At 40.8% G+C, this 27,619-nt stretch overlaps 1 protein-coding gene across 1 annotated transcript; it reads right to left on the bottom strand.

Annotated features, from left to right (window-relative positions):
• Window positions 1-381: 381 nt before the first annotated feature.
• Window positions 382-25,906, bottom strand: scml2 (Scm polycomb group protein like 2). Its single transcript, XM_070968200.1, has 14 exons — window positions 25,561-25,906; window positions 21,083-21,171; window positions 20,734-20,799; window positions 19,829-19,899; window positions 19,378-19,612; window positions 19,024-19,112; window positions 18,002-18,245; window positions 5,889-6,205; window positions 5,447-5,576; window positions 5,089-5,295; window positions 4,069-4,251; window positions 3,342-3,557; window positions 2,856-3,010; window positions 382-2,590 (listed from the first exon to the last, which is right to left on the bottom strand). Exons 2-14 carry the CDS (start codon window positions 21,102-21,104, stop codon window positions 2,465-2,467), a joined length of 2,061 nt encoding a protein of 686 aa, XP_070824301.1. The 5' UTR covers window positions 21,105-21,171; window positions 25,561-25,906; the 3' UTR covers window positions 382-2,464.
• Between the last annotated feature and the right edge of the window lie 1,713 nt (window positions 25,907-27,619).

Here is a 27,619-nt window from a genome sequence, read left to right as displayed (position 1 = left end):
ATGTTTTCATTGTAGGATTCAATTCAACTGACTGGGCCAGTGGTCCACAGTCTGTTGGCCAAGACCCCCTGAGGGGTCACAAGAAAAAACTGAGTTGTGGCGTGATGATTAACAAGATGGGAGCAGAAAAATGCTTTTATGCTCCACAAAGTTCCATTATTTATTCAGACTTTCTTCTAAACTTTGCTTTTATCTTGTGAATTACTAGAACATTTTTCCTATTCAGGCTGCTAAAAATGCATCAAGGAAAAAAAAACCTCTTTGTTAGATTTGGTCAAAACTCATAACATGGTGGTGGAGTAGTTCCTTCGATTAAAGGAATTTTTATCAAAAAAGGTTGGGAACCACTGGACTATTAAAAACAAAACTTGGTGGCCTTGTGCTGGGGTCTCAAACACTAAGATGATGTAAACAAATGTTTAATTGTGTGAATGCATATCAAACATATTTAACAAACATCTTTTGTTGAACATACAGTAAAAAGTTGTATATATACACATGAAATGCTGCAGAGCGGTAGATGACAAGGCATAAAAAATATACATAGTTGGTTATTGTGCAGTCCCTCATAATTTAGGAATGAACACAAAATGCTAATGATGTAAACCAAATCTTCTAAGAAACAACCCCTACTAAAAACCTGAGTTTCACATTAAAGCAAGACGGTTTCAAGTATCAACTTGTCACCACTACAGGAGAGCAACAGTGTGAAATGCAGCTACAACACACATGATTTGGTTTGAAAATGGTTCTGAAATGTTCAGAAAATCAGTATTTCTGCCACTGAAAACAGATGAATACTTTGAGGCATGTGAATAATTACTCAGACACAACATCGTCCTGTAGGTAGTTATTTGATGGTGCACACAAAAACTATTTCAGGCAGAAAAACATTTGATTACACTTACGCTTGATACAGGCTGATACACTTTGTTACAGTACAAAATGATATCAAAAAACAACCTTTTGGCTTGACTTTATACAAAACAGCTTCTCCATCATGTGCTCTCTCAGGAGCACTTAAACGCTCTGTACAGCACTCAAACTAGACAGTTAATGGCATTGTCTTTATTTTAATGTCAACACTTACAGTATTCCAGTCATTGTATACATATATCTCGTGTGTGTTTGTGTGTGTTTGATAGTGTGACTGTCGAAGCATAGTACAATCATGTAGCTACGTCAGGGCTCACGCTGAAACCGTTCAGCTTCCTGCACACAAAACAGAAGCAAATAAAAGAGAAATAACTCTTCAGTAACTGACTTTCTACCTCTACAGCCTGTCCTGTAGAATCACAATGAAAGGTTTTCTTCCAAAATAACATGTCCACCGTTTAATAAAAGTGGTGCCCACTCTGCTAAAGTTCACTTGTGATATTTGTACTTATGGAATGAAACCCTTCAACACATCTCAGTCACGTAACTGGCACACTCCTGTTGTTTAGCACCTGCTAGTAATAACACTCACGACTTCATACATTCACTGGCTTGCATAAACTAAATTTGACAGTCTGCAACATGCGCAGTCATTCAGAAACTTTATTGCATTGTTAGAAATGATGCAGCAAGACCTTCACTGCCCGTACCTGAACTAACTTCCCAATCTTGAGTGCAGAGCATCCATCCTGAAATTCTGACCGGGGGAAAAAACACTTCAGCAGCCAGAAATCTTAAGAGATAAAGCTGCAAAATCTGCAGCTTATGTCTGTGTGTGCATGTCTAAAAGTAGAAATGTAGAGGTAAATTAAAAGTTTGTTAAATTATGGCCTCCCTTTTTTCTTAATGAGGCAATAAAAAAAACACCAACATGAACAAAGATCATGCTTATGCTCAGATATCTGATACTAATTACACTTATGCAGAAGATTAATTAATGTAACGTGTATCTGTTTTAAGATGAAAGTAAACTCTGCTCTGTAAATTAAACAATAAATATGTTCAGATCAGATTTATCAGAAGTTATGTAATCATAACAAATGCACGTGTACAGCTGTCCATATTTATGAAACTAGCCTACAGGTGAATTGCAGTCTGAAACTGCTGGGCCACCAAACTGTTCATACCAGTTCTTACATAATGTTACTTTAACTGTTCAATTATACTTTCCTGTTAGTTTATACTTTTATTTACCAGCATGACTGTAAATGCTGTTTCAAAACCCTTTCTACACTCTCCAGAATAAAATTGTATTGATTCACTTATTTATTGACCAAAAAGTGGTCAAAGTTGAATAGCTTGATTCTACAAATACTGGAATCATTTCAGAAAATGACCGTGATGTGTACGGTTTCATTTGTAGATTCCCTGCAGGTTGCTAAAAAACACAAATTCCCCCAAAAACTTGACTTCAGTGTCCTCAATGGTAGCCACGACCTTGGTTCAGGTGGATTAACGCTGCACTATGTCCCTGTAGAATAATACGTGTTTGTGTGATGCCAGTGAGTATAGAGAGTGCCTTCATCTTCTATTGTTTGGTCTGTTTCAGCTTCTCGATGTGATGACAGAGTTTGAGCGCCGGGCCCAGCTTCAGTCCCATATACTTCATAATGATATCACTGCGCAGCAGCATCAGAGCTTTGCCATCAATCTCCTGTAGAGAGAGGAGCACGCTGTCAGCAGGGGGGCGCATTACAAACACTTCCTCTCAGAACAATTCAATCCAAATGACAATGACTTGATTAAGGCACTGAATGGTGGAAATTCCAGTCTGATTTGAGGGTGAGCAAGCTGAGGGAGAAGTTATTTAACCAGGCGACTGCATGATACAGCACAGTGAGTGAAAACCAGTGCAGTCTGGGAGTCTGCTGACCTTTAAACATGATGAAGACGACAGTTCATACAAACGAAATACTCACATGTTTCCTAAATAGATCTACGTGTGGGCCGAGAGTTTGGGGATCAGCCTCTTGGACAAACCGTATGACTTCATCGACTGACCAGGAAGAAGCGTCGTTTCCTGAAACCCCCTTGTCCTTTTTCAAATGGTCTGGGCCTGTTGTTGAGCTCGCTGCTGCAGAGTGGCAAAGAGTGAGAATAACTAGGAGAAACGTCTTTGAAATTTGCAAAATTTAGGCCAAACTGAAACAAATGGGGGTCAGTTAGGAAACGCGGTTCAATCATACTTATGCTTTTGTAGCGATCAACTGCACATTTAAGACCCTTTTAAAAATTTCTTGTTTTACAAATCAGCTGGAAACATTGTAAAGTCAGCCGGAGACCAAACTCATGGAGGGAATGTACACTGTAAACTGCACAATTGACTGAATGTACGACTAAGTCACCTACTGATGTACATAATGAGGTGCCTTTGAACGGTGATGCAACTGCACAGCTTAGCTTACCTTCCACTCGTCTGTGTGCACACACTGGGCCAAGTTCGGTGGGATTGGAGCTGACGCGTCGCAGGGGCGGTGGTGTGTGTGTCTGCCCAGGGTAATATGTCCGCTCCTTCTTTGATGCTCGGTAGTCCGACACGGTGTGAAGCGAGCGGTTGCTGGGAGTGGGATCCTTTGTGGAATCGTCCTTGGACACGCCGTTCTCAGTGTGAGACAGTGGTTCTGTTTCAAGAAAGGCCGAGAAAAGAAACCGTCAAGACTAAAACGTGCAGAAACGCTGCGCTGTGCTGGACTATGCACACAGTCATAAAGTGACTGAGTTATGTAGGGAGGCTCAGGGGGAGATTAGATTACGTTCAGATCACAATCTGCATCAAATTAAATAAGGGCACCAGTTTGCCAGAAAGAAGATAAAAATCCTCAAAAACATTCTTGAATGCACAAATCAGTGTAGATCGACCCTACAGCACACCCAGGAGACTATGGGACAGTTTGTTTGGACCAAATAGAAGAACAGGGCAATCAAAGAACTAGCAATGAAACAGTAAACAATGAACAGAAAATCATCACCAGCGAGTCTCACAGAAGTGCATAGAACATATAATCACAAACAACAAAATGTTGTTCTGAACAATCATTTTGTTGTTTCCATAGAAATTATTTTAGAAATACTGCTTCTATAGAGCGACTCCACACCTAAATCCTCTAATACCCCCTCCACACATCTGCCCACCTGACTTGGTCCTGTTGTAGAAGCGTGCGTTGTTGTTGTTGTTGTTGAAGGGGCTGAACGGCTGAGAGCTGAACAGACTGTCGCTCTCCAGATGTTGGCACATGTTCTCCAGGAACCGCAGCACAGAAGACGTACTGGAGACAGAGGGCAGCTTCACGTAGCGGATGCCATGCTCTGACCGCACTGGGGGGGTTGGGGGCAGGGGACACACAGCACAAGCAGCCATTAGTCTACATGCAATATGTACAAACACACACACACACACACACACACACACACACACACACACTGCATTCACAGCTGAAGAAAAGCAGCAGATGGTTTAGGGTTAGCACCCTGCCTTTATAAGCACAAACCCGCATTTTTCACCCCATCCCACACTGCATTACACCCTCCCACCCAAGCCAAGCCTGCACAAATCCACACATTAAACCCCCCCCCCCCCCCCACCCCCACCCCCCCACCCAGCTTCACCCATAGCCTTCCCAATCCGGTCCCCTGAGGGATACCCAATCCCAGCATCCCAAACCAGGTTAGACGCACATGTCATTTCTGATTACAGACGCAGTGCTCACATCAGCTGCTGCCACAGGCACTGTCTTTTATTCCTCCTCTCTTTCTCCTCTCTCTCTCTCTCTCTCTCTCTCACACACACACACACACACCATCCGTGACCCATGAGTGTGTGTGGGGTTAGGAATACATTAGAATGGATTTGTTCTTTCAAGAAGTGACTTTTAAAGAAATAGTTCAACATTTTGTTTTGCTCGCCAAGAGTTTAAAAAGAAGGCTGACCCAGCAGTTGGTTGGCTTAGCATAAAGACTGGAAACAGGGGGAAACAGACAAAATCTGCCAAAATGTTGATGTGCACTATTTTTCAAGCAAAATGCCGAACATTTCCTGATTCCAGCTTCTCAAATGTGAGACTTTGCTACTTTTGTCTTTTTCTTATCATTTCCTATTGACTACATATTGGTTTTGCACTGTTTGTCGTATCCTGTGGTGTTCACAGCATTTACCTCTGATGACCTCTCCTCCTGTGTGGGACTGGCTCTGCAGGAACGACAGCAGCACAGAGGGCTGGTAGGTACAGTCCACGCAGGCCTGAACCGCCTGCTGAAGCACTGCGTTGACTGGAGCGGGACCAAAGTGGTCCGGGAGCTGCTGCACCAGTTTTCGGTCGAGATGCGGGCCATAGTCACCGTGCTTGTTCACATAGACACACACTGGAATGACACAAAGATCATTGAGCCAAAATGACACCAACCTAACATTTTTGCATTCTTTCTGTTGACTGTTGAGTCGAGCTAAAAAGCAGCAGACCGGCCGAGTACACGTGCAGGCATCACACTCGGTTGTGTCTATTATCCAGTTTACCTGTGCAAACTACATTTGAGCCGTTGCTATGGTTGTTGTCTGCAGAGACATGGCTGGAGCTCAGTCGGGTCTCTGGAGGTGGAGCTGTAACTGATGGCGCCCCGAGGGACTGCACCACCCGAGGCTTCTTCTGCAGCAAAAAACAAACAAACCCTCTCTCATTAAAACTCTCTCACCTACAAAGGCTGTTAGTTAATGATTTATTAAAGGTGTGTTTTAACTCTTTTACTGCTATAAATAAGGTGCAGTGCAGCACTTACAGCAGCTGCTCTGCTCATATATGGTGAATAAGCATACACAAAACCTCCTCCCTCCCTCAAACGGTTCACCTCTGACCCCATCTTCTCTTCATCAAAATCATTTCTGCCATAATACACAAAACAGAAAATGGCAGGGTCGCTGGACCGCAGCATAACAGATTACAACTCTTGTGACATCTCACCTTGTTCCTCGGCTTGGGCCCTCTCTTCTTGTGTGGTCTGGGGGCCAGTTGAGCCTCAGAGCCAGTTCTGGCAGGGCTTTGCGATGCTCCATTTACTGCTGCCGCTGCTGCAGCCTCGGCCGCTGCCTTCAACAAAGCGATAGTCTGAGATTTGGGACGGCGACCTCGGACACCCTTGCGCACGGGGAGGGGTGGCAAGGGGTTGGGCAGTCGGTATGAGGTCTGCATGGAGGAGGAGGAGTTGGAAGAGGAGCGACGTGTAGTGAGGGAGGTTGAGGTGGAAGAAACAGGAGCGAGGAGAGCACTGGGAAGGGTAACTGGAAAAAATGTGACATGGGAAAGATAAAAAATATATTGTTATTCTTCTTGTAATCGATGTTAGATTGCATCAGACTAACGGTCATCAGAGAAAACGATAACATGACATTAATCAATTTAAGATAAAATAAGATAAGATAAGATATACCTTTATTAGTCCCACAGTGGGGAAATTTCAGGTATTACAGCAGCAAAAGTGGATAGCAAACATAGAGGGCATCAGTAAAAAGGACAATAAATATCAAACCAAACAATATAAACAAGGAATAATGAAATATGAACAAACAATACTGACATTGCACATTGATATGAATATGAACAATCAGTACTGACATTGCACATTGAATGATAGTGCTCCTGACTGGAGTATTGATAGTGAATAGATTGCACATAGGAATTGATATATTGCAAGTTGAAATTCCCTGAGTAATTTGGACACCAAAAGTGGAATGTATATTTTGAAGTAAATAAATTCTAAATCTGCAGCACAAAATATTTTGCTTGCACAAACACACAATTAGATTTGCCCTCTGTCCACACACAGAGGCTTCAGACAAAGACATGTGCAGAGTCAACTGCGCTGTAGGTCCTTGAGACGAGGCATGATTTGCATTATTAGAAATGTCACATTTCAACGCACGCTAAGGACAATTCTCACAGTGTTTGCCTACCTACTTTAAGAAAGGAGGAGAAAACATGGCAAGAAAGACAAAAGATGAAGGGAAAAGGGTAACTGAGTTGTCCTGCAGAGGAGATTTGTTTTGATTTTTCAGAGTCCTCTGAGATTGGCAGGTCCTTTGTATTTATCCCCTCCCCGCGCTGAAATCGAGTCAAAAGTCACCACCCTCCAGAGACCTGCCTGCTAGACTTCCAGCCACACAACTAAAATAGTGATTATGGTGATAGGATTTAAACTCAATTCCACATACAGCACTCGATATTGGATTCTTGAGGCTTATGTCAATTGGGAGTTTAGAAAAACTGATAATGTAACAGCTAATACTCCCACAACAATAATAGCAAACTATAAATGTTAAGTTCTTTTCAGTAAAAATACAATAAAATATATTGTAGTTGAAGCAAGAAACATAAGATTCAAACATTCAACTAAAATACAACCTATAAAACTTATATAAACTGCTTTGCTAAGTGTTTAACTATACTGAACTATAATGAACACTAAATGAAACAGCTTTTTCAAACCACCTACACAGACAGGGGTATACTGGAGTTTATATTGACTGTGTGTGTGTGTGTGTGTGTGTGTGTGTGTGTGTGTGTGTGTGTGTGTGTGTGTGTGTGTGTGTGTGTGTGTATGACCCAAACCACTTAAAGGCATTTTATTGGTCTGGTTAGTGTGTGAGATTTAGACGTTTAGAGTCCCATCAAGGTCTTCATTTGATTGGCAGTTCTTGGCAACATCTATCAATCTATCAATCAGACTCTAGACAGTACACTGCTGTAAAAATCCAGGTGGTTTCGGGCTTCTGGGACCCTTTTTGGGTCCCAGGTTCAAGTTTAGTTAGAGAGCTTTGCTGTGCGCCATCCCTGCTCTCGCTTCCCTTATTTCCTACTATGATTCACTTTCCTAATAAAAGAAAAACCACACCAACATTGAATTAAAAATATCCAGCAACCTGCTTGAATGCACTCTGTGGAACACCTTCAAGCACCAACCAATCAGCTGAAGAGTTAAAATAGAAACGAAGTGACAATGAAGTGTGGCAGTAACCATTGTTAGAAAGGAGAAAAAAACAGCGGCACCATCACCCCCTTCTGTCTTCATTAGCCGTGAGCATGACTCCATGAATGAAGAACAATCACCATAGTGGGTGAGTGAAGAAAGACAGCAAAAACAAGAGAGAGAGAGAGAGAAATAACCATCTCCTATTTCAATACGTATGCGGTGCGTGTTGAGAGCAGGGGCCTGAGAGTACATGTGGAAGCTCTCAAGGGGCAGAGGCTTTCATTAGAGCCTCCTTGACTGAGGCGATATGCTGAGACTATGGAAGGTTTACAGTATTCTCTAAGGGGCCAGCCGGGGCACCCTGAAAGCTGCTTAATTGGGAAATGAGTGAAAGTGGGCGTAGAATAGAGCAGTGTTTTGTTTCAAAGGGCGAGGGCTCACTCGCTCACCGGGACGGTCACACAAAGCGTGCTCTCAGAGGAACAGCGATACCAACCTGCTCGCACAGCGGCACACTTATTCACACTCAGCTCGGAGCCATAAGCCCTACAAAGGCAGATCAAAATTTGTTTGCAGGGTACCAATCAGTATCAGCGGGTTTTAATTCACCGTAGGAAATCTGAGTCGGGGGGGTGGGGGTCTCTGATCTTTGCCTGAAAATCTAATCCATTCACGTTATGTGACAGCCACCACAGCATCTTGTGCCATTTCCACACTGGTGATTAATGTCATATTCGACCGGATATTAGGTTATCATCACATTTACTTAAAAAAGACTAATCACCTCTGCATTTTTTACCCTAACTTTCAAAGAAAATCTGCTTATGAATGCATTTCATTCCACACGGTCTGACAGTATCTTACGGATTCTGCATCAGCTCCCGTTGGCGCTGAGTGAAATATTCAAACCCTGGACTCTGTGCTTCTTTTAATGCCTGCACCGTTTCCTCGTGTGGACTCATTCAAAACATCTGCATCATTTTACACACCACACTATTCCCCCAAAACACAGCCTGGTATATTTGTTGGAAACTTTCTCTGCTTGAGTTTAAATTAAAACTCAGTTTGAACAACGCTTAATGACCGAGCCACAACTGGGAGGCTGCTTGTTAAAGGGTTGAAGGACCAAACCAGGGATGCTTTGCTGCAATTTTAGCTCCTTAACTACAAGTCACATAAACTTTACATGGCTGCTTACCTTTTTCTAATGTACAGTATTAGCACTGTAACGAATATCATCATTATCGATCAATCTGTCACTTTATTGTTCTGCCAATAAAAATGCATATCACAACTTAGTAGAGCCCAAAGTTACACCAACAAATCAGAGAAAAGCTGCGAATCTTCACATCTAAGATGGAGTTGGCCAAAGTCCGGTATTTTTGCCAAAAATATGACTTTAACGATTCAATATAATTAACCAAAATTGTTGCAAATGTATTTTCAATTGACTTCTCCAGCTCTATAAGCTATAAAAGATGTAAAAACTTGTATATATTTTTCTTCCTGTTCCTGTCATTGACTTCCATTCATTTCTGTATGCAAATGAGTAGGAACCAATGGCCGCCTGGAATGGTAGAAAGGATGCATTCACATTTCTAAAGCGGCACGGTCTGCACAATGGCTATGTGTGATACAAAATGCGGTACATTGGCTAAGTTCTGCAAAACTGTTAAGGTAAACAAGCGTATAATGTTCAACAACACCAACCGAAATATTTTAAACAATCTGAGCACAGCGTCCCCGGGATGCATAGAGTGCAATAAAACAGAGACATATGGTACTGATCATGACTATATAATTCCAAGTCGACCCGCTGACCTGTGTAAGCCACAGCCTGAGGATACGCGTGCACGTGCGAGCGTATGCGAGTGTGTGTGAGCGTACGTGCACGCATGAGAAAGGGGTCGCTGAGAAGTGTGTCTGCTGTCTGGGGGGTGGGGGGAGGGGTTCCACAGAGTTGCCCCTCATCTAATTACAACACTCCACCCCCCCCCCACCACACACCCTCACATGCCGAGCACCCACACAGCAAACAGTCCATTCAGCCACACTCTCACACACACACACACACACACACACAATCTAAAGGCGAATGAAACTCATTAACTGCACATTCAGGTGTGTGACTGTGTGCAGATAGCAGAGAGAGGAAGTCACTTAAATAGTTTCTAGGCATAAATAATAAAGTCTTCAGCTTGAAAAACAAAAAGAAAATCACCATTGTTCTACTGTGACCTGCGTGGACGTTCACCTTTGAACTGATCGCACAACTCCGTCTAATAAAAAAGATGGGTGTGTAAGATCAGTGTCCTGAAAATATTTGAGATCCGCTAATCATTGCCTGAGCCTTTGGCAAACTAATTCCTGATGCTTTACACACACACACACACACACACACACACACGCACACACACACACACACACACACACATAAAACATGATCAAAAACACATGGAGCTCCAAACTTAATTACAGCCAACAATACTGTTAAATCTGCAGACTTTGGGGCTGTCTGCAAAGGCAAAGGCCTCTAATCTTTTACAGTGAATTTGAATGGATGCAAGTCATTTCAAAAGTCTTCATGCTAAACAAAGAAAACAGTGTGAAACAGCAGCTGTAATCATTTACACCAGAGTAGGAGGCTGCTGCACTTGTGAGATGGCATGCAACTTTCGTGTGAATAGCAGATTTAGCTTTCACTTCCCTTTCTTATGTTTTACCAAAACAATAAAATGAAGGCAGCATGAGTCGTTTTAGCAAGTAATCCAAGCTGGAGCAGCATTATTTAATCTAAAAGTCAAGCAGTAATTTCAAAGACACTTCTACTACTTCCTGTATTGAGTGGATGTTTTACTGAGATCATTAGAATGTGTGCTGTATTCACTGATGGTGTGTATTAGGGTAGTTTCAGGCAAAATAAACCTCTCATTAAAAAAAAAGGAACATACCAAACATACTTTCATGAAATGTGTTATTGCTCCATAAATGTGCTGGGACTTCACATCAACACACTGCATCTGTTGGACCTAATCAGAAAACTTTAGATAAGGCTTTAAATCACAATCCGAGGACAGATAAACTACTGATCACATGAACTGTGAACCTCGCAGGAAGTTTTTGTCTGTCATTTATGAAAAGAGCAAAAAGAAAGATATCAAACTCACCAGGAAATCCCCAACAAAAAGCAGAAGTGCGCTTCTACAGTTGTGGCTTTCGTAGTAGTAATCGCAGTACTGGAGACAGCAGTAGAGATAGTAGTAGTGATGTCCGTAACAATACTAGTCACTCAGTACAGTTGCTTCCTGGTTCCTTCTTTGAAACTCTGTCTTTTATCTGCTGTTGGCTTGTGTCCCCCTCTGTCTATTTGTTTTCCTCTTCCTAACTTTCCCTAAAACACACTCCTCATCTGCACTTCATTGTCTATTTTCTGTCCTTCTATCAGCTGCTTCCTCAGTTGTCTCCGTGTGTCCCTCCCGTCTATTTTCTCCCCAGCAGTAGTCCACAACAAAGCCCACGCTGCCGCCGCTGCTGCTTCTGCTCCTGGCTGAAGCCGCTGCAAAGCTTCCCTCCCAATGAATGAGCAGGAGGAGGAGCAGGAGGAGGAGGAGGAGGAGGAGGAGGAGTGGGTGTGTTTAGATTTGCATACGGGCCGGGGAGGGGTAGGGCGAGGGAAGGAAGAGTGGGTGGGCGGGAGTGGTGGGGAGTTGAGCTCTTTATTCATGTTATCTGTAGGCCATATCGACAGTCTACATCAGTCACCTGCTTCTCAGCGAGCCTCTGGGGGAGGGGGACACGATGGGGAGAGGGGTTAACGGTGGGGCTCCCTCAGCGGATGGGGGATGGGGACAGAGGTGGTGAGGGGTAAAAGGTTAAACTGGATCAGAAGAGTCTTGATTGAAACGGGTGAAAAGGGGCAAACTCCAGGAGTTGGTGCACACATAAGCAATCTTTCCCTCACACACACACACACACACACACACACACACAAGCTCTCACAGCCCAGAAGGAGGCGCCCCCTCAGTGTAACCCTAGACTATTCAGACATTCCCCCGATGAAAGATGGCCAGGTCCAGCATCAGGAAACAGTCACACAGTCGGATATCACCCCGGCTCCGGAACAATGTGGAGCGGGGCAGTCAGAGGAAGCCTGCATGGGAAAAGTCCCTTCAGTCAAAGACGTCTGAGTCTGCGCCTGAACGGACACACTGGAGCCCTAACGTTGCAGATTCAAGACAGAAATAACTGTCTGAGTGTTTGAGATGTCGCTTGTAGATATATAATTATTTGGCACTATTCCTGCATTCATAATGTATCTTCAAGCCTATTCCTCTCAGGACACCCACTGGGAATTTGATTTGTTTAGTGTGCGAGGGGCAAATCACACTGACAGTTGACTATTTCAAAATAAAAGGCAGCAATACATTTATACACTTGATATTTGTTTAAAAATATGCACTAATATAATCATTTTTAGGATTTTTGTAACACTTATATCTTGGTCAAATTGTGTAAAAATGCCTTCTACCTTATTTCTGTCATATTTAGTGTTTTGAAAATTAAATATCTAGGAGGTAGTTTCTGCTGAAATATTGAATATAAGGTGTCCAAAAGTAATATTATTCTGCCTTAAATAGCCAAAAAACAACCACGTGCATGAATCTGATAAAATAAAGACGTGCTCTATTCTTCATGCATTATTCAGAAGGACTATTCTGCATTCTGACCCAATTACCAACCAGCAAGACAAAGACATATCATGAAAAATGTAATAAAAACAAAAACAATTTTGCATGTTGATGAACGCTTACTGTACAAAAAGGAAAATAATTATCTTTGCATCCTGTGTAGCTTCTTACAGAAATGTGTAGCAGGATCACGACAGGACAATGTTGATGAAAGCTAATTAGAAATTTCAAATGTAGTAGTAATTACAGAGTCTCTCACTCCTTCTCTCTCATGTACAGCTAATTATCAGCTCATTAACACCTCAACCAAGCCCTACTTATTCACTTACTCGCGCACAAACATTAGCTGTCTGGTGGTTTATATTATCCTCCCCTACTGTTTTTTTTCTTCCCACACACTGCGCTCACACACAAAGGGGAAATATGTGCTAAGTCTCTTTGCATGGACGGGGCTGCGTTCACAAAGACAGACTATGTGGCTTCAATCCGCATAATGGCCAAGCTAGACGTCTAAATTCATTTGTTGCATGCGGCTTTCTGGTTCTGGACTAATTTGTAATGAATTCTGGATAAATCAAGACTTTTTCAAAATAAAAGCCACATCAAAAAGATTTGTTCACTCCAGCAGAAACAATGTCTTCTGGAAAACTGTGAAGAAACAAAGAGCAAAGAGTGTAACAATACAAAAAACTTGCAGTAGTAGAACATGTTGGTGTACTGCAGACCCTCGCAGAGCTGAGCCTCTTAATGTGGCAGGATGCAGTACTTATGTATGCTCACAGTGGTTTCCCAAAAACAGGTCAACACGCTCTCTAGAAACTCTTTCCTTCCTTCTCCCTCGCTGTACAACTCTGTGAGACAACCACAAATTATGAGCCACGCTTTCCTCTTTTTTCATTTTGTCATCTGGTGCCATTGGTCGGCAGGTGTCACTGACTGTTGCCATAGAAACATGGGTCTGACTCAGCGTGGCATGGCTAACGTTTGAGACTTAAAATAAAGTCTATTTTTGAGAAACTGTCATTAGACTAATTTAAGAGCAAAGACTGGCCTAACATCACAGACCAGCGGTGGTGGAGGGAGAACACACATGTTTTACTGCAGTACAAGTACTAATAACACACTGTAAAAGTACTGCATTGAAATGAGACATCAGTAAAAATACGCAAATATAACGAAAATGTACTTAAAAGTATCTGATGCAGGAAAATCCCCTGTGACTGTTATATTATTATGTATGGAGTTATCATTACTCACTGCAAATGAGATATGAAATAACATCCTGATTTCTTTCTCAATTAATTAATTATTAATACTGATTGTTCGTAAAAATTCTAGAAATATTGAGAAATGCTGTCATAAATACCCAGAACCCAAATGACACCTTCACAATGCGTCTTCAATCCAACTAATTGTACAAACCTCATAATTATCAAGAATATATTTTAAAAGAAAAGCAGCACATCCTCACATTTGTGAAGCTGGGAGGAAAAATGAAAATGACTTCAGCGATTATTAAAACAACTGACAATTTTCTGTCGACTCAGCAATTAATCGACTTATCGTTTCAGCTGTGCGTGCCGGGCCGTTTTATTAAAAACAGCATGTTTTCTAAGCGCTTCATATGTTTTGTGAGCAAAAGTCTTAACAATGTTTCCCTCTGAAATGCAGCAGAAAAGACTGAAATAAAGTACAAGTACGTCAAATTTGTACTTAAGTACATTACTTGAACAAATGCACTACTTAGCTACATTCTACCACTGCAGACCAGTCTAACATATCTTTGTGAAACTGGGCCCAGGTGAGCTCAGAAGCAAATATAAAGACGTTGCGTGCTGACGGGTCCCTGCTAAGGATCAGCCGATGGTCTTGCATGGAACCACTGAAGCAAACATTAACTTCTTCCTGCAGCATTGACACATAAACACTGGATGGGGGCTCAAACTCTCGCCGCCCGAGGACGGACAACATGCTCTGACAGACATGTAACTGCTGTCATCCATCACCAAAGCGGAGGAAACCCCAGCAAACACACTGACGTGCACACACACACTTCCCATTAATCAAGGAGGTTGTTGGTCCGGGTTATTCAAAGCCACATGTTTCCTGACCAGTGGGCACCGACAACAGTTTAAAGGGGAGGAAACTGCTGGACGGGAGCTAATGTAACGTAACAGCAAACACAATGATTGATATTTATTACACCTGCTAAGAAAGCCACACTCAACAGTCACTCCAGAACCATCTGTCTCTGCCAAAGAAGCTAAACAGCTAAACCTCGAACATTAAGCTTCAGCATTAGTGCAAATCACATGGTGACACACTCCAACTGCAAGTGCTGAGAGCAATTACCATTTAATTACATCCTGATTGATAATTAATAGTTCAGTCTCGCCTTTGCACTTGAATAATATCCACCAAAGCTCTAATTTGCACAGATACACGGAGGAAATGTGTTGGCAGAGAGAGGTTCAGGGGCACTGTGTGGGGTCCACGGAAAGTATGTGGGAGTATGTAAAAAAGCCACAGAAGGAAGTGGTAAAAATCTTTTTGTTATCTGAATCTTTAAAAGGTTTTTGAGAAGCACTGTGAAATGTTTCCAGACCGGATGTTTTACAAGCGTTTAAAAAACTGATATCTGAATGTATTACCAAATGGAAAAAGCAGAAGAAACTGTAATGCAAACAAGTTAGAATATTCATAAATCAAACAAATATTTGTGTCGCAGACCAAACAAACAAACAAATATGAAGTGGAATGCTCCATTTAGTGTTTTGTCTGTGCCAGTGTAACGTTTGTTTTACAGTGTTTTCACACCGAGATGCTGAAATTTTACTCTTAAACTTTGCCTCTCGGACAAAGTACTCACATCTTATACTTAAGTAAAGTGTAAAAATACTCTACTATAACTAAAATCTTACTAAAGTTTGCAAGGATCAAGTACAAAAACGTAATGCAGAAAGTTTCATTTCAGATTAATATGTATTATATCACTGCATTATAATGACTGATGCGTTAATGTGTTTATTAATGTTGCAGCTGGAACATTTTAATTGCTTCCGGGTAACTTCATCGATAAGAGTACATCATAATTAACTCGTTGATTTATAGTTTATATTAATTATCTGAATCTGCAAAGTAAGCCATAATTAAAGATATCTTAGAAATAAAGTGCAGTAAAGAAAATACAGTATTTTCCAGAAAGAAAGTACAAGCACCTCAAAACTGCACTCAAGTACAGTACTTGAGTAAATGTACTTATTACATTCCACCACTGGTATTTTCAGTATTGTTCCCCTTTTTTAAAATTGTTTTTTGAAGCTGTTCTTTTTACGCTCCCGTCTGGATCAGGTCTGCTTTTTATTGTTGCTGTTCCTGTTCTTTATGTTTCTTTGAAATAAAGACTGGATGACGGATGCAGGCTCCTCTTTAAAGGGAACAATCTCACAATAGACCATTTTTTATTAAAGATGCTTTTAAGGGATTAAAATCAAAAACTTATTTTTGACCTCAGCATTTTAAAATGGTCACGTGAATGTGACAAAAATAAAGCGAGCATGGTGGACTTTTAGAAAATTGTTCAGTGGTTTCGAAATCTGCACGTGAGTTATTCTCAAGATTGTGTATAATTTCTTCGATAATTAATTAGATGAAAGAGGAAATATTTCATCTTCAACAACTACAGTTACAACATGTCTATTAGCTGCTTGTCTCTTTTTAAATAAATATTGATGTCTATTACTATTATAACTATTTTTAAAGAAGCAACTGAAAATTTTAACATGAAAGTTTAATTTTTAATCAGAATTAATCTGATTATATTAGATTAATTCTGATATTTGGATGACACTTTACCTTTAGATGGACTGCTTTCCCATCTACATTAATCTCCACTTAAAGAAACATGAAATATAAACCCATTTTATGCTTAAATAAAATGTTTTTTGGATGAAAAACAGGACAAAGAGGACACAATAAAGAAGACGAAGCCTGTTCTCAGTCAAATTTGATGACGTGCAAACACTGTTCAGAGGATTATAACCTGAAACTTGTCATTTCTGGGTATACGTGACTAAATCTGTGTCTCTGCGGGGAAATCAGCCGAAACTGCTTTGTCACATCTTTCAAAAGGGCAAAACGGAGCCAAAAACAGCCCAAACAATCACACATAAACAGTAAAGAAGCGGATTAATTAATCCCTGGCTGGGATCTATTCAAGCTGAATCTCAATGTGGAGGTCAGAGCTGCAGGTCACAACCCCACCAACAAAGAAGAGAGTCAACACACGGAGGAGGCACAACCTGACGAGGTTATTCCAAATTTCTTCCTCATTTTTCACAGTAAATACTTCAGTAGATTCTGTACCTTCTACTATGTAACTTCTGTTACTTTATACTTCTACTCCATTTCATTTTAAAAGGAAATATCATAATTTCAAATCCATTATAATTATTTTAGAGCTATAGATGCCAGTTTTTACAAACTATGAATTCAGATATTTATCAATAAGAAATGAAAAAAATATAATTAACAAAAAATTCTGATATATTCTTATAGATTATTTTACCCCAGTCAGATAAAAAGTCATTAAAAGTAGCTGCAACATCACAAAACAGGTGCAAATGAGCTGTGGAGTTAACGAGGGCACGTTTACATCAGTGTCAGCGTTGATTCATGTACAAATTCAAAATTCTGAACGGGCCACTCTACATAACAACAATGTCATTTTACTTTTGGTACTTTGAGTATATCTGGATGCTAATACAGTAAAATCTGAGTATTTCATCCGCCACTGGTCACAGATCAGGCCACAGATTCGGTCAAATGATTGCAAGGAGGCAAATTCTGATGAGCGGTTTGAGACACACTGCGATCTCAGCGGGATCCAGACAGATTGAAGAAGTTCTGAACAAGGCTCCTCTGTGCTGATAATGACTCGAGTCTATGGCCGACTGAAATATGACACCCAGGGTCAGGAATGAACAATCAAGATGATTATTTGCTTCCTATAGATTGTTTCACTTGAGAGTGAACTCTACAGCGATGCTGAAGAGTTCTGGGTCGGGGTGTCTGGATGGGTCGAACACAAGACCCTCACTCAGGAGGCCGCTGTTCGTGTGAAAGTCAACATTACAGAGTCGCCACAACTCAGTTCACGGCCTGTAACGATGAAGCAGATCCATCATCTGTGCTCTGCTGCTCTCTAGTGGTGAAAACTGGACACTGTTATTTAAAGGTTGAACCATTACGGAATATTTTTTTCCTTTATTTAGATGCACATTTAAGCATCCACTTCACAGAGGAGCCCTGTGGTATGCACGCAAGTTTATCTATTGTACTTGAGACACAAGACTGCGAAATACCAGGAATTCACGACATCCAGATGTGCACAAGAAATGAATAATGAAAGCAGCGCTTACAGAAGTTTCCAGGTGGCTGTAAGCTGTGCTTTGTCAGGGCGCACCAGCCGACGGGGAAGATGTCTCTGGAGTCGAAGGGGCACCAGTAGTCAAAGGCGCCTCGCCAGCCGTCAAACATGACGAAGATCTCCTGACCTCTGACCTCTCCCACTGTGGCGGGACAAATCAGGTAAGGGTTCTTTCTGTCCACCGCCTCCAGCTTCATACCAGGCTGGAAGTAGTTTTTAGCAGGGCTGGCTGGTTCCTAAACATAAACACACACACAGACACAAACATGCACACAGATGTACACACAAAGAAGCAAATTAATGCTGTACATTCAGAGCATCTCAGGCTGAAAGTCAAATAAAGAGAAAGCATGTTAAAGTTAACCGATATATCAGATCAATTATGTGTACTGTATTCTTCGCTGTGATAAATATTGGACGTATTTACTGGCATGCTGTATGACATGAGTGGCTCCCTCTTGTGTCTGTGCTGATTACTGCAACTATGACAGTAAGAAAAATCCAAACTGAACTACAACATTTCAGATTTTTAAATCAAAATTTATAGTGGTATCGATTATGATCCCAGCCACGAGGCAATCATTTCATGAGCTGATTTACATGTTCTGTAATGTGTGTGTGTGTGTGTGTGTGTGTGTGTGTGTGTGTGTGTGTGTGTATTCTTATTCATTTAAAAGCTGTGAGAGATCAGCACACCTTCTTTTCATGGCTTTAACTGAAAAGTTAGCTCCTATTTTGAGTTACAATCTCAAAGATTTTCCCCTGAATAAATGTCTGTTTAGGCAAAAATGGCCGGAGTTTGTTTTGCTGTCCGCAGAATTACGTGACCAGCAGCATTAAACCGCATTTGCTGTTACCACCAGGAACCACAGGTGTCGCCACATCAACCAGGACTGAAATCTTTGCGCCTTTATGGTCAAAACTTTGTTTCATTCTTTTTCCTGAAACTAGCTTCAGTTCAGAAGAAATACAAAGGAGTACTGGTTTTCGGCACCTTCTGCTAGTCGTCATTACCTTTTTAAAAGCAGAGGCAGGGGCCATCTCCGCCCCACTCAGCGTCCGCAGGAGGAACATGGGCCACGAGGAGGCATTCATCCTGAAACCTGAACAAAAGGTCAAAAGACAAGGTCAGATGTGTTAAAAGATATTAAAAATCAATAAGCAGGACTTCCTCATGTTAGATTTTTACAACATTTTTACAACAACACTCTTTGTCTCTCTTCAGCTGCACAAGAGGTTTCACTGTTTCCATGTCTGATGCCTTACGACAAAGTGGTGAAATATGGTTAAGTGTCGCCATTGTTCACTATAAAACCATCACATTTTCACTGAGACATTTGTCTGGGACATTGTTTATTTCCCACTCACCCAGCGGTGGCTGCAGCATGTCTCCGTTCCTCTCACAGGTTCCTATTGGCTGGATGTCCGACGAGTCGACCAGTCTCCAGAAGTCGTTGGTGTTGTCACTGCCGTCCAGACGCAGGCGTAAACGAGTACCCATCATCCCCATCACGGTTGCGATGCACACGGAGTTCGAGTTACGAGGGTCCCGAGCCTCAAGCTTCATACCTGCTTTAAAGTCATTGGAGGGGGGGACTCTGGACTGCAGGGGGACACACAGGGACCCTCAGTCACTGTCATGTATTGATTATCCTTTAAACAACACCTTTAACTAAGCAGCTAGTTACAAAACATCAGACAGAGCATGCGTATCCTGTGCAAGAGCAGACTGCATTTCACAATAGGAAATATTTACGGGAAAAACAACGTGGAAATGAAAGACACGGGACCTTAAAAAAGCATCTTAATGATCAGCTACCTGTTTGAAGCAAGTAGGCGAGGCAGCGATGGAGGACGTCTCTCTCAGGTAGTCTTCCCAACTGAATGGTTCTGGCAATAAAAACAACAGAAACAAACTGATTTATGAAAGATTGTAAGAGAAAACACAACAAAGAGACAACCATAAACCACAAGTACTGAGATATTTTATTGTAAATTTACCAAAACAAACAGGAGCTGAAATCACAATATATTTTAGGAGGATAATAAAACTTCTGAAGTGCTATTTGTTTGTCTTAAATGTTCAATAACTTTTTGGCCACTTGGGGGCTGCAGAGACAAGTTGTAAGCACACCAGTGACTTATCACCACCTTTTAAGATGGTATGGTGAACGTGTTGGCAAACGGTTGCATATTTACACATCCAGAAGTTATAGAGCAATATTAGCATCCAATAAGTCCAACAATCAATCATTTTTAGCTCCGTTTATGGTCTCTACCGACTGCTGTGGGAAATATGTGGTTCTGTCTCCAAAATCTCATCAAATTTTCTGCACTTATTTACACATACTTAAGCAAATCATAAATATAGCAGACCTAAATAAATCGCTTGCATGTATAATGGTTTACAGCCAGAGATGCGGGTGAAACTTTGCACATCATGCTGCAAAGTTTTCAAGGTCTAGAGGGAATACGCAGATAAAGATTTGGAAGAGATGAGGTTAATCTTGGTCAAATTTGCACACATCAATAATTTGCTAAAACCTTCTGAAGACACAGTTTAACATGCAACTTGTGATTGCTTTTTGTAAAATCAGCCCAGAAGTTAGTGAAAAAAAGCCAAAATAGGCTACTGATCCCCATTAATACAAGCACTGGCACAAAGGATGATTAATGAAAGGATCAACAGTGAAGAGGAACAAGCCAGAGCTCAGAGTTTCCAACCATTAGACTTGTCGAGGGCAGAGCCTGCTGTGATGCTGCTTCGTCTCTCCTTCTCCTCTTTTTGATCTGAAATCAAAAGATGATTGAACTGCTCATCAGGATTTGGGAGCTACTGATACACAGACTGTAATTACTGAGCGAATGGAGGCATGAAACATGCGACTGTAATAGTTCAAGGGGAAAAAATAAAATCTCAAACAAACCAAACACCAAAAATCCTAATTATGTGGTAGGGAAATGTTGCATTTTGATCTTTCTGTTTGTTTTGTGATCAAAATGAGACATTTGAGGCTAAGTGTGAGGACAGCAGTGACAGAAGAAGCAGAAAAACTGCATTGTGAAGGCCTACCTCTGTGTGGGGTTCGGCCCATGATGAGCAGAGTTAAACGTGCTGCTGCAGAGGAGGCGACGTCAGACAGGCCTTTACCTACACAGACTCTGGAGAGGAGACAGATGCAGTCTGAAAACCTCATCCACAATATTCCAAAAACTGTAAAACTGCATTGTTTTGACACAGCTCTTTGACACACATCCCCATAAAACTATAGAGATTACAAACTTACATGACAAATTCTTCCCAATTTTAACCACTGAGGCCAAGAAAGTGGATCACTCCAACTCTCACATCTTTACTGGCTTTCTGTGTCAAATGACTGATTTTAAAACACTGCTGTTGAATGATTTGTTCAGGAGCTAATAAGCATTTGTGATGTGCTGCTCCATTCTGAACCGTCTGAACCTCTCAGATCGTCTGGAGCAGGTCTGCTTATTGTCCCCAGAGTCAACACTAAACATGCAGGAGCAGCATTCAGCTTCTATGCAGCAAATATCTGGAACAGACTCCCTGAAAACCTGAGGTCTGATCGAACTCTCTTAAATCTGGGTTTAAGATTTGCCACTGCAACTCTTAAACCCAGTTTTAAGAGATTTATGAGACTACTTATTCGTATCTTGCATTGTAGCTGCACTATAATTCTTTGTCTCCTGTTTAATCTTATTTTAGATCTTCTGTTTCATTTTACACTTTTAAATGCTATTCATATGTATCTTCAATTACCTTATTTTTCTTTTTTTATATTGTCTTTATGCTTTTTTGTCTCATGTAAAGCACGATTACCTTGCTGTTGACAGGTGCTATACAAATAAACTTGCCTTGCTCTTTTTGGAACGCTGAATGCATTTTGTTCAGTTTTAACAGCCTGGTGATATTTTAAAGAAAAAATCCAAAAAAATCCAATGAAAAGACCAAAAACAATACACTGATCCAACTAACTCACCAACTGCTATCTGTGCAGCCAAAGCCACAGTCTTCTAAAAACTGTTCACAACACAATGAGCCACACTGTTGAACTGTGTGACATTCATTACCATGAACACACACAGTGCAGTTTATTTTGAGTTAATCCCACATGGAAGCATCCTGCTGCGGTAAATATTAATTGGAGAAACAAATGTGTATTAATCCACGGCTGAAAATAGTCCCCAACACATGCACTATGTACTCCTGTTTGACTAATGTTTGCTGAAACCTCCAGTGCCCAGCTGGTTTAGAAAATTACCTTTTTTGAAAAATTGAGCAATATATTTCGAGCAAATGTACATTTAGAAAGATTTTTGTGTGCAATAGGAACAAATGGGCTTTGGGTCGACGCTGCTGGGAAGGTTGGGAAGTATTTGATTAACATGTTGTGGATTTGTTTTTATCAGGGGATTTGCTGACTGTTAGAAGATCTCACAATCAAAACTAATCATTTAAAAACTGTTTTGTTGCTGTTTGTTTGCTTGAAGGCTTCATTCTGCAATTATCACAAGTAAAATGTATTAATATTTTCCTGATATCCTGTGATATCTAATCAGTTACTCAAAGCTTGAAGAAGAGAAAACTGCACATCCAAAATACAGCAGTCATAAAGACGCATTAGACCCCATTTATAATATCTAATCCTATTAACTGTGCCTGACAATTATCACACAGTATGAACACTATGTGCGCTCTTGCTGATGCAGAGGGATTCAAACTAAAAAGTGTCCAATAAGTGGTAGTATGACCTCCTCTGGCCAAAAGGTTTGAGTTAGCAGCTTTCCTTCACTGCTAACATTTAAACTGCAAGAGTTCTGAACAAAATCAAACTGTTACCACACTGTTTATGCTGAAAATCTGGCACAAACATCCAGGTTCACGAAAACTCTGAGCACAGCCGGGTCCGCACATAGTGAGCACTCAAAATGAAGCAGAAAAATAATCCAAGGTAGCAGAGCGTCAAAAAAAGCCAGTACTTTCCAAATTAAATCCAGAAATTCAAAGGTTAAAATCGCCCCAGAAGCCAGACAATGCCTCGGTCCGTTGTGTTTAAAACTTCTAGCATCTGCAATGTATTGTGGCTGTCCCTCCCTCTGAAGACCCCTCTGTCTCCGCAGCGAATCCCATTGAGTCAGAAGGAGCCATAAAGATTCCAGGCTGCCATAAAAAGCCATTAAGACGTGTGGATGTGGGACGTCTGCTGGCCGACATGAAAAGGATTCCAGCTCTGCTCCTCGCTCAGATCCAGGCTGGTCCAGTGTTTGCACTGGTCTGTCTGCCTCGCTCAAGAGGGTCAGACAAAAAACGCCGGGCAGACCAGGAAGCACTTAATTTTTACGACCTCCATTTCCACTAAGGCAGCCACTTATCTGGGATTAGTGTAATGTTCACAAACCTGAACAGTGAGAAGATCTGAGAAATGACCCAAGACCTGCTTTCAGGGAGGCTGTAACTTTGCCTTGACAGGAGGAGCTGACGAAGAGTTACTGACAGCAGCTTTTCTCACGTGAAAACAACATTTGGTAAAGATTTGCCTGCATTATGAAGCAAAGTTTAAATTTCACCTGAAGTTGCATGAAAGGCGTGAGTTCACAGAAAGTCTTTACTGGGAATAATACAGCATTATCTATTGATGCGAGGGCTGTAACTGATGATTAATTTCATCATCAAATCAATAATCAGTGGGTCACATTTACAACTAATTCATTCATCATGTCTATAGAATATTAGAAATAAAAGCTGACAGCTTCAAATTGCTTCTCTTGTTACCATCAGTCAAAAAAATCCAAATATTTTAAGTTTACATTTAAATAAAAAGCAGGAAAGCAGCAAATCATCAGACATCCGAGGCGCTGGATGTTCAGCATGTTTTGCATTTTTGCTTTTCTGTTGATGAGTGATCAATAAATTGACTAATTGTTTCAGCACATGTTTACAGCATGATGCAAAACAAACACTTTAATTTGTAACGAAGTGATGTTTTCATTAAAGAAAGTTTTAAAAAAGTAGAAAAGGGCCCTCGTTTATCAGAGGTCACGTGATTCTTTGGACCTACGTTTATGATCAGACATCAGAAGAATTACGGAAACATCGACACGGCCAAACAAAAAGTTTAGTTTAAAATGTCTCCAAATCGCTTTTTATGGTACGACAAGTTCAAAACCCAAAGATATTCAACTTACTGTCACATAAGACAAAGAAAAGCAGAAACAGTCAGCTGACAAACTAACTGACTGATCAACAGGAAATTAATTGGCAACTTTTTTGACAATGATTAGTCATTAATCAAAAAGCCAATACTTGCTGGTTCTAGCCTCCAATGTGAGGATTTGCTGTTTTTGTTGTTTGAAGTGGCCTTAAACTGCTCTGAATGAGTCACTCTTAGCTTTTGGAAACTGCAAAGACATGTTCTAGACAAATATAGACAAAAAGACGAATTAATCAATAATGAAAATAATCATAGTTTCAGCCCTGAGCACATATTCACAACTGAGACCCTGAAAAATTTGAGATTCTTGCTTGTAAAATTGTAAAAGATGATCAAAATTACAATGATAGAAAACTTAATAACTTCATAACTTAAATGATTAAAAGCAGTTGCTGATCAACTAATTACATTTGCAATTAACTGAAATCACAAAGACTTGAGTTCGCGTGGCTTCACCCTGCAGCACATCCGTCTATGCTGCAGGGGTGGGGGCCTAGAGGGCAAATAACCCTGTTTTTTAAAATAGGATTATAATGAGATCAAGCAAGAAATCCGGATCGGGGGCCATCCTCCCAGCCTCCCCTGGTGTTTTCTGTCAGGCAGGACAGCCCGCAGACCGGAGCGTAAAAGGGTCACATTACCGCCGAGGGGCTGAGGGGTGAGAGCCGCTGCAGGGCGTCACCTCGGGGATGGTAACTTGGAATATGCTTTCATATCCAAAAACTTTGATTACAGATTATCTTTTCATGCAAACTGTTGTCTTTTCTGGATACCAACACTGAGGTTAAGTTGCGTCATACCGCTGTGGCATTAGGTTGCATGTGTGGTTGATTAAAAAACATAATTTCTGTCTTTCAGTTGCAGAATTTCGCCTCGGAGGGGAAAGAGTCAGCAGAGGATGAGAAATTAATTTGGAGAAAAGTCTGTGACGCATTTTCATTTGGTTTATGGTCACATTTGGTGGGCGGGACAGTGGTCATTATGCAGGCTAAACCTCGCTAACGTTACATTACGGCAACGGGCGTCACGCTACAAGGCTGTGATCGTGCCAAACGCTTTCTTAGTTGCAGTGTAATCCCCTGCGGGAAGCCAGCAGACAGAAAGCGAAGGGGGATCTGCAGAGCTCATTGTCGCTACTGTACGCACCGAGGTCTCAGTCTGCACAGAATACAGTATAAACACGCTGTGCCATCTATCCCTGCGCGGACAAACGGCAGCGAAGCCGAGCGCTTTTCACCGCAGCCCGCGAAAGCAAACGAGAGACAAACCCGTTACTGGCAGCACATGAGAGTAATAATGAGACATGAACCGTACCAACCGTTTGAAAAGGGTATTTTGATGGGAGATTCCTCACTTTCTATCAGATGCAAGCCGCCATATTCGCTGCAGCTCCGCGCATGTCCACCACGCAGTGCTGTAATTCATATTTTTCCACTGGAGGTTAAAAAAAAACGGAGAGAGAGACAGAGAGAGAGAGGAGGGAAATTATTAATTAGTCGTTTTATTAATACGGATTTTGTTGCATGTTGGGTTTTGATAATAAACTGCAGGTCGCGTGGGAACGAAAATTGAAAGTGTTGCATTTCGTGTTTTTCCATGCAGGAGGAGGTGATGAGGAGGACAGAGGTGAGATAAAACTGCAGGAACTGGAAGGTCAGATTCATGTGAGTGAATGGAAAATAAAAATAAATAGAAATAAAACATCGTTGCAATAATACAAGAACCAGACTAATTTATTAAGGAGCTGAACTGATGGATGACTGATGCTGGAAGAAGAACCCCAAATCCCTTTAATCCTTTTAAAAGTACTAATACCACTGTGTACAAATACTCTGTTGCAAAAGTCCTGCAGTCAAAATCTTACTTGAGTAGAAGTACACACGTTTTATCAGCAAATTGCACTTAAGGATTAAAAAGCACTCATTGTGCAGAAAGGTCCCACTTAGAGCGATTGTCTGTAACTTCATTAGATTATTAATACTCAGATATTGACATGTACTTGGAGCTGGTGGTGGAGTTCATTTGATCTGAAGTCAGATGTTTTCATACACTTGGGCTGAAGTCATTAAATCTCATTTTTGAACCACTCCACAAATACAAGTATTTACAGACAGATTATTTCACTTGTAATTCATCATATCATAATTCCAGTGGGTATACTCTGTTGCACAGTTTGATCTCTAAAAACGTGTCATATTTCACAGAATGTATTTAATATGGATTGTACCACCATGTCTCATGGATGTGTACTATTTTGTGCACATTGATAATCTATTACCAGTCTATTTTAAGTTTGTAATCATCTTTCAAAATCAGACAAAAATTAACCTTTTCTACAAATTCTGGTTCATTTGCAGTTTTTTTTTTTTTTTCAGCTGATCAGTGAGCTCTGTCTCCATCAAATAAAGTAAAACGATGAATAAATGAAATAAAATTAATTTCCCTGGGATCCATAATTTTATTGATAATTGATATGTTGCATGTGTGACATCTTAATCTGTAGATTAACCAGTAGTGTAACAGCAGTAAAGAATGCAATAAATCCCCCTGAAATATAGTGGAGTATAAAGTAGCAATACTCAGGTAAAGTACAAGTATCTGAAATTTGTGTTATGTGCAGTACTTGAGTAAATGTACTAAACTACTTAACTGCTGATCATTACCTAAAACATAATGATGAAATAGTCCAGAAATGTTGTGACCGACAGTCTCTCCATGCTCAAAAACTCCATATATATGTCTTGGAGTGAAGAACCTCAGTGTTTTCACCGGTGAAACTGTCACTGACAAAAATGGGAAATAATTTCGTTCAGATATCTGTCTCTAAATATTCAAACACTTTTCTCTCAAATACCAAATGTGGCAATGGAGAAGGTGAGAAAGTTTTTCTCTGGCGGCGACTCTGACCAAATGTTCCACATTTTATGAGTGCGACTCTGCACTATGCTGTAAAGTTAAATATAAAATGTCACTTCATATCTGATGATAACAGGCCACAGTAATGATGAGTCAGGCCACGCTGTCCCATCATATACGCCACTTGTGGCACATTTGCTTAGACTGTACTTCATTATATGTGCTTGTACCTTACCTTGAATATTTTATGCTACTTCATTCTTTTCCTCTAGTGTCTTCCAGACAAAACTATCTCTACATTTATCTGGCAGCTACTCACTTTATCTTAAAAAGATTTGAAAACACAATAAATCTTTTAAACGATGAAGCATTGTTAATGCTTAGTCTATCCAAAGTGCTTACATTATCTCCATCTCAACTAACTGCAGCATTAAATGCATCAGTCATACAGTCCAGGATATATTTGATAATGTCTGGTAAAGGGTCATCTGTGCTATTATGTACAATTATACACTTGTAGC

The sequence above is a fragment of the Chaetodon trifascialis genome, chromosome 1 (assembly GCF_039877785.1).
Source record: "Chaetodon trifascialis isolate fChaTrf1 chromosome 1, fChaTrf1.hap1, whole genome shotgun sequence".
NCBI lineage: Eukaryota > Metazoa > Chordata > Actinopteri > Chaetodontiformes > Chaetodontidae > Chaetodon > Chaetodon trifascialis.
This window is presented reverse-complemented; position numbering and strand designations above follow the sequence as displayed.

Excerpts from the sequence above, each read along its gene's own strand:
- scml2 (XM_070968200.1), bottom strand. The coding sequence starts at position 21,104 with ATGGGCCGAACCCCACACAGAG. Across the intron at positions 5,577-5,888 it reads GGCCCAAGCCGAGGAACAAG|AAGAAGCCTCGGGTGGTGCA; the intron begins GTGAGATGTCAC and ends TTTTTGCTGCAG. Across the intron at positions 3,558-4,068 it reads CTACAACAGGACCAAGTCAG|AACCACTGTCTCACACTGAG; the intron begins GTGGGCAGATGT and ends TTCTTGAAACAG.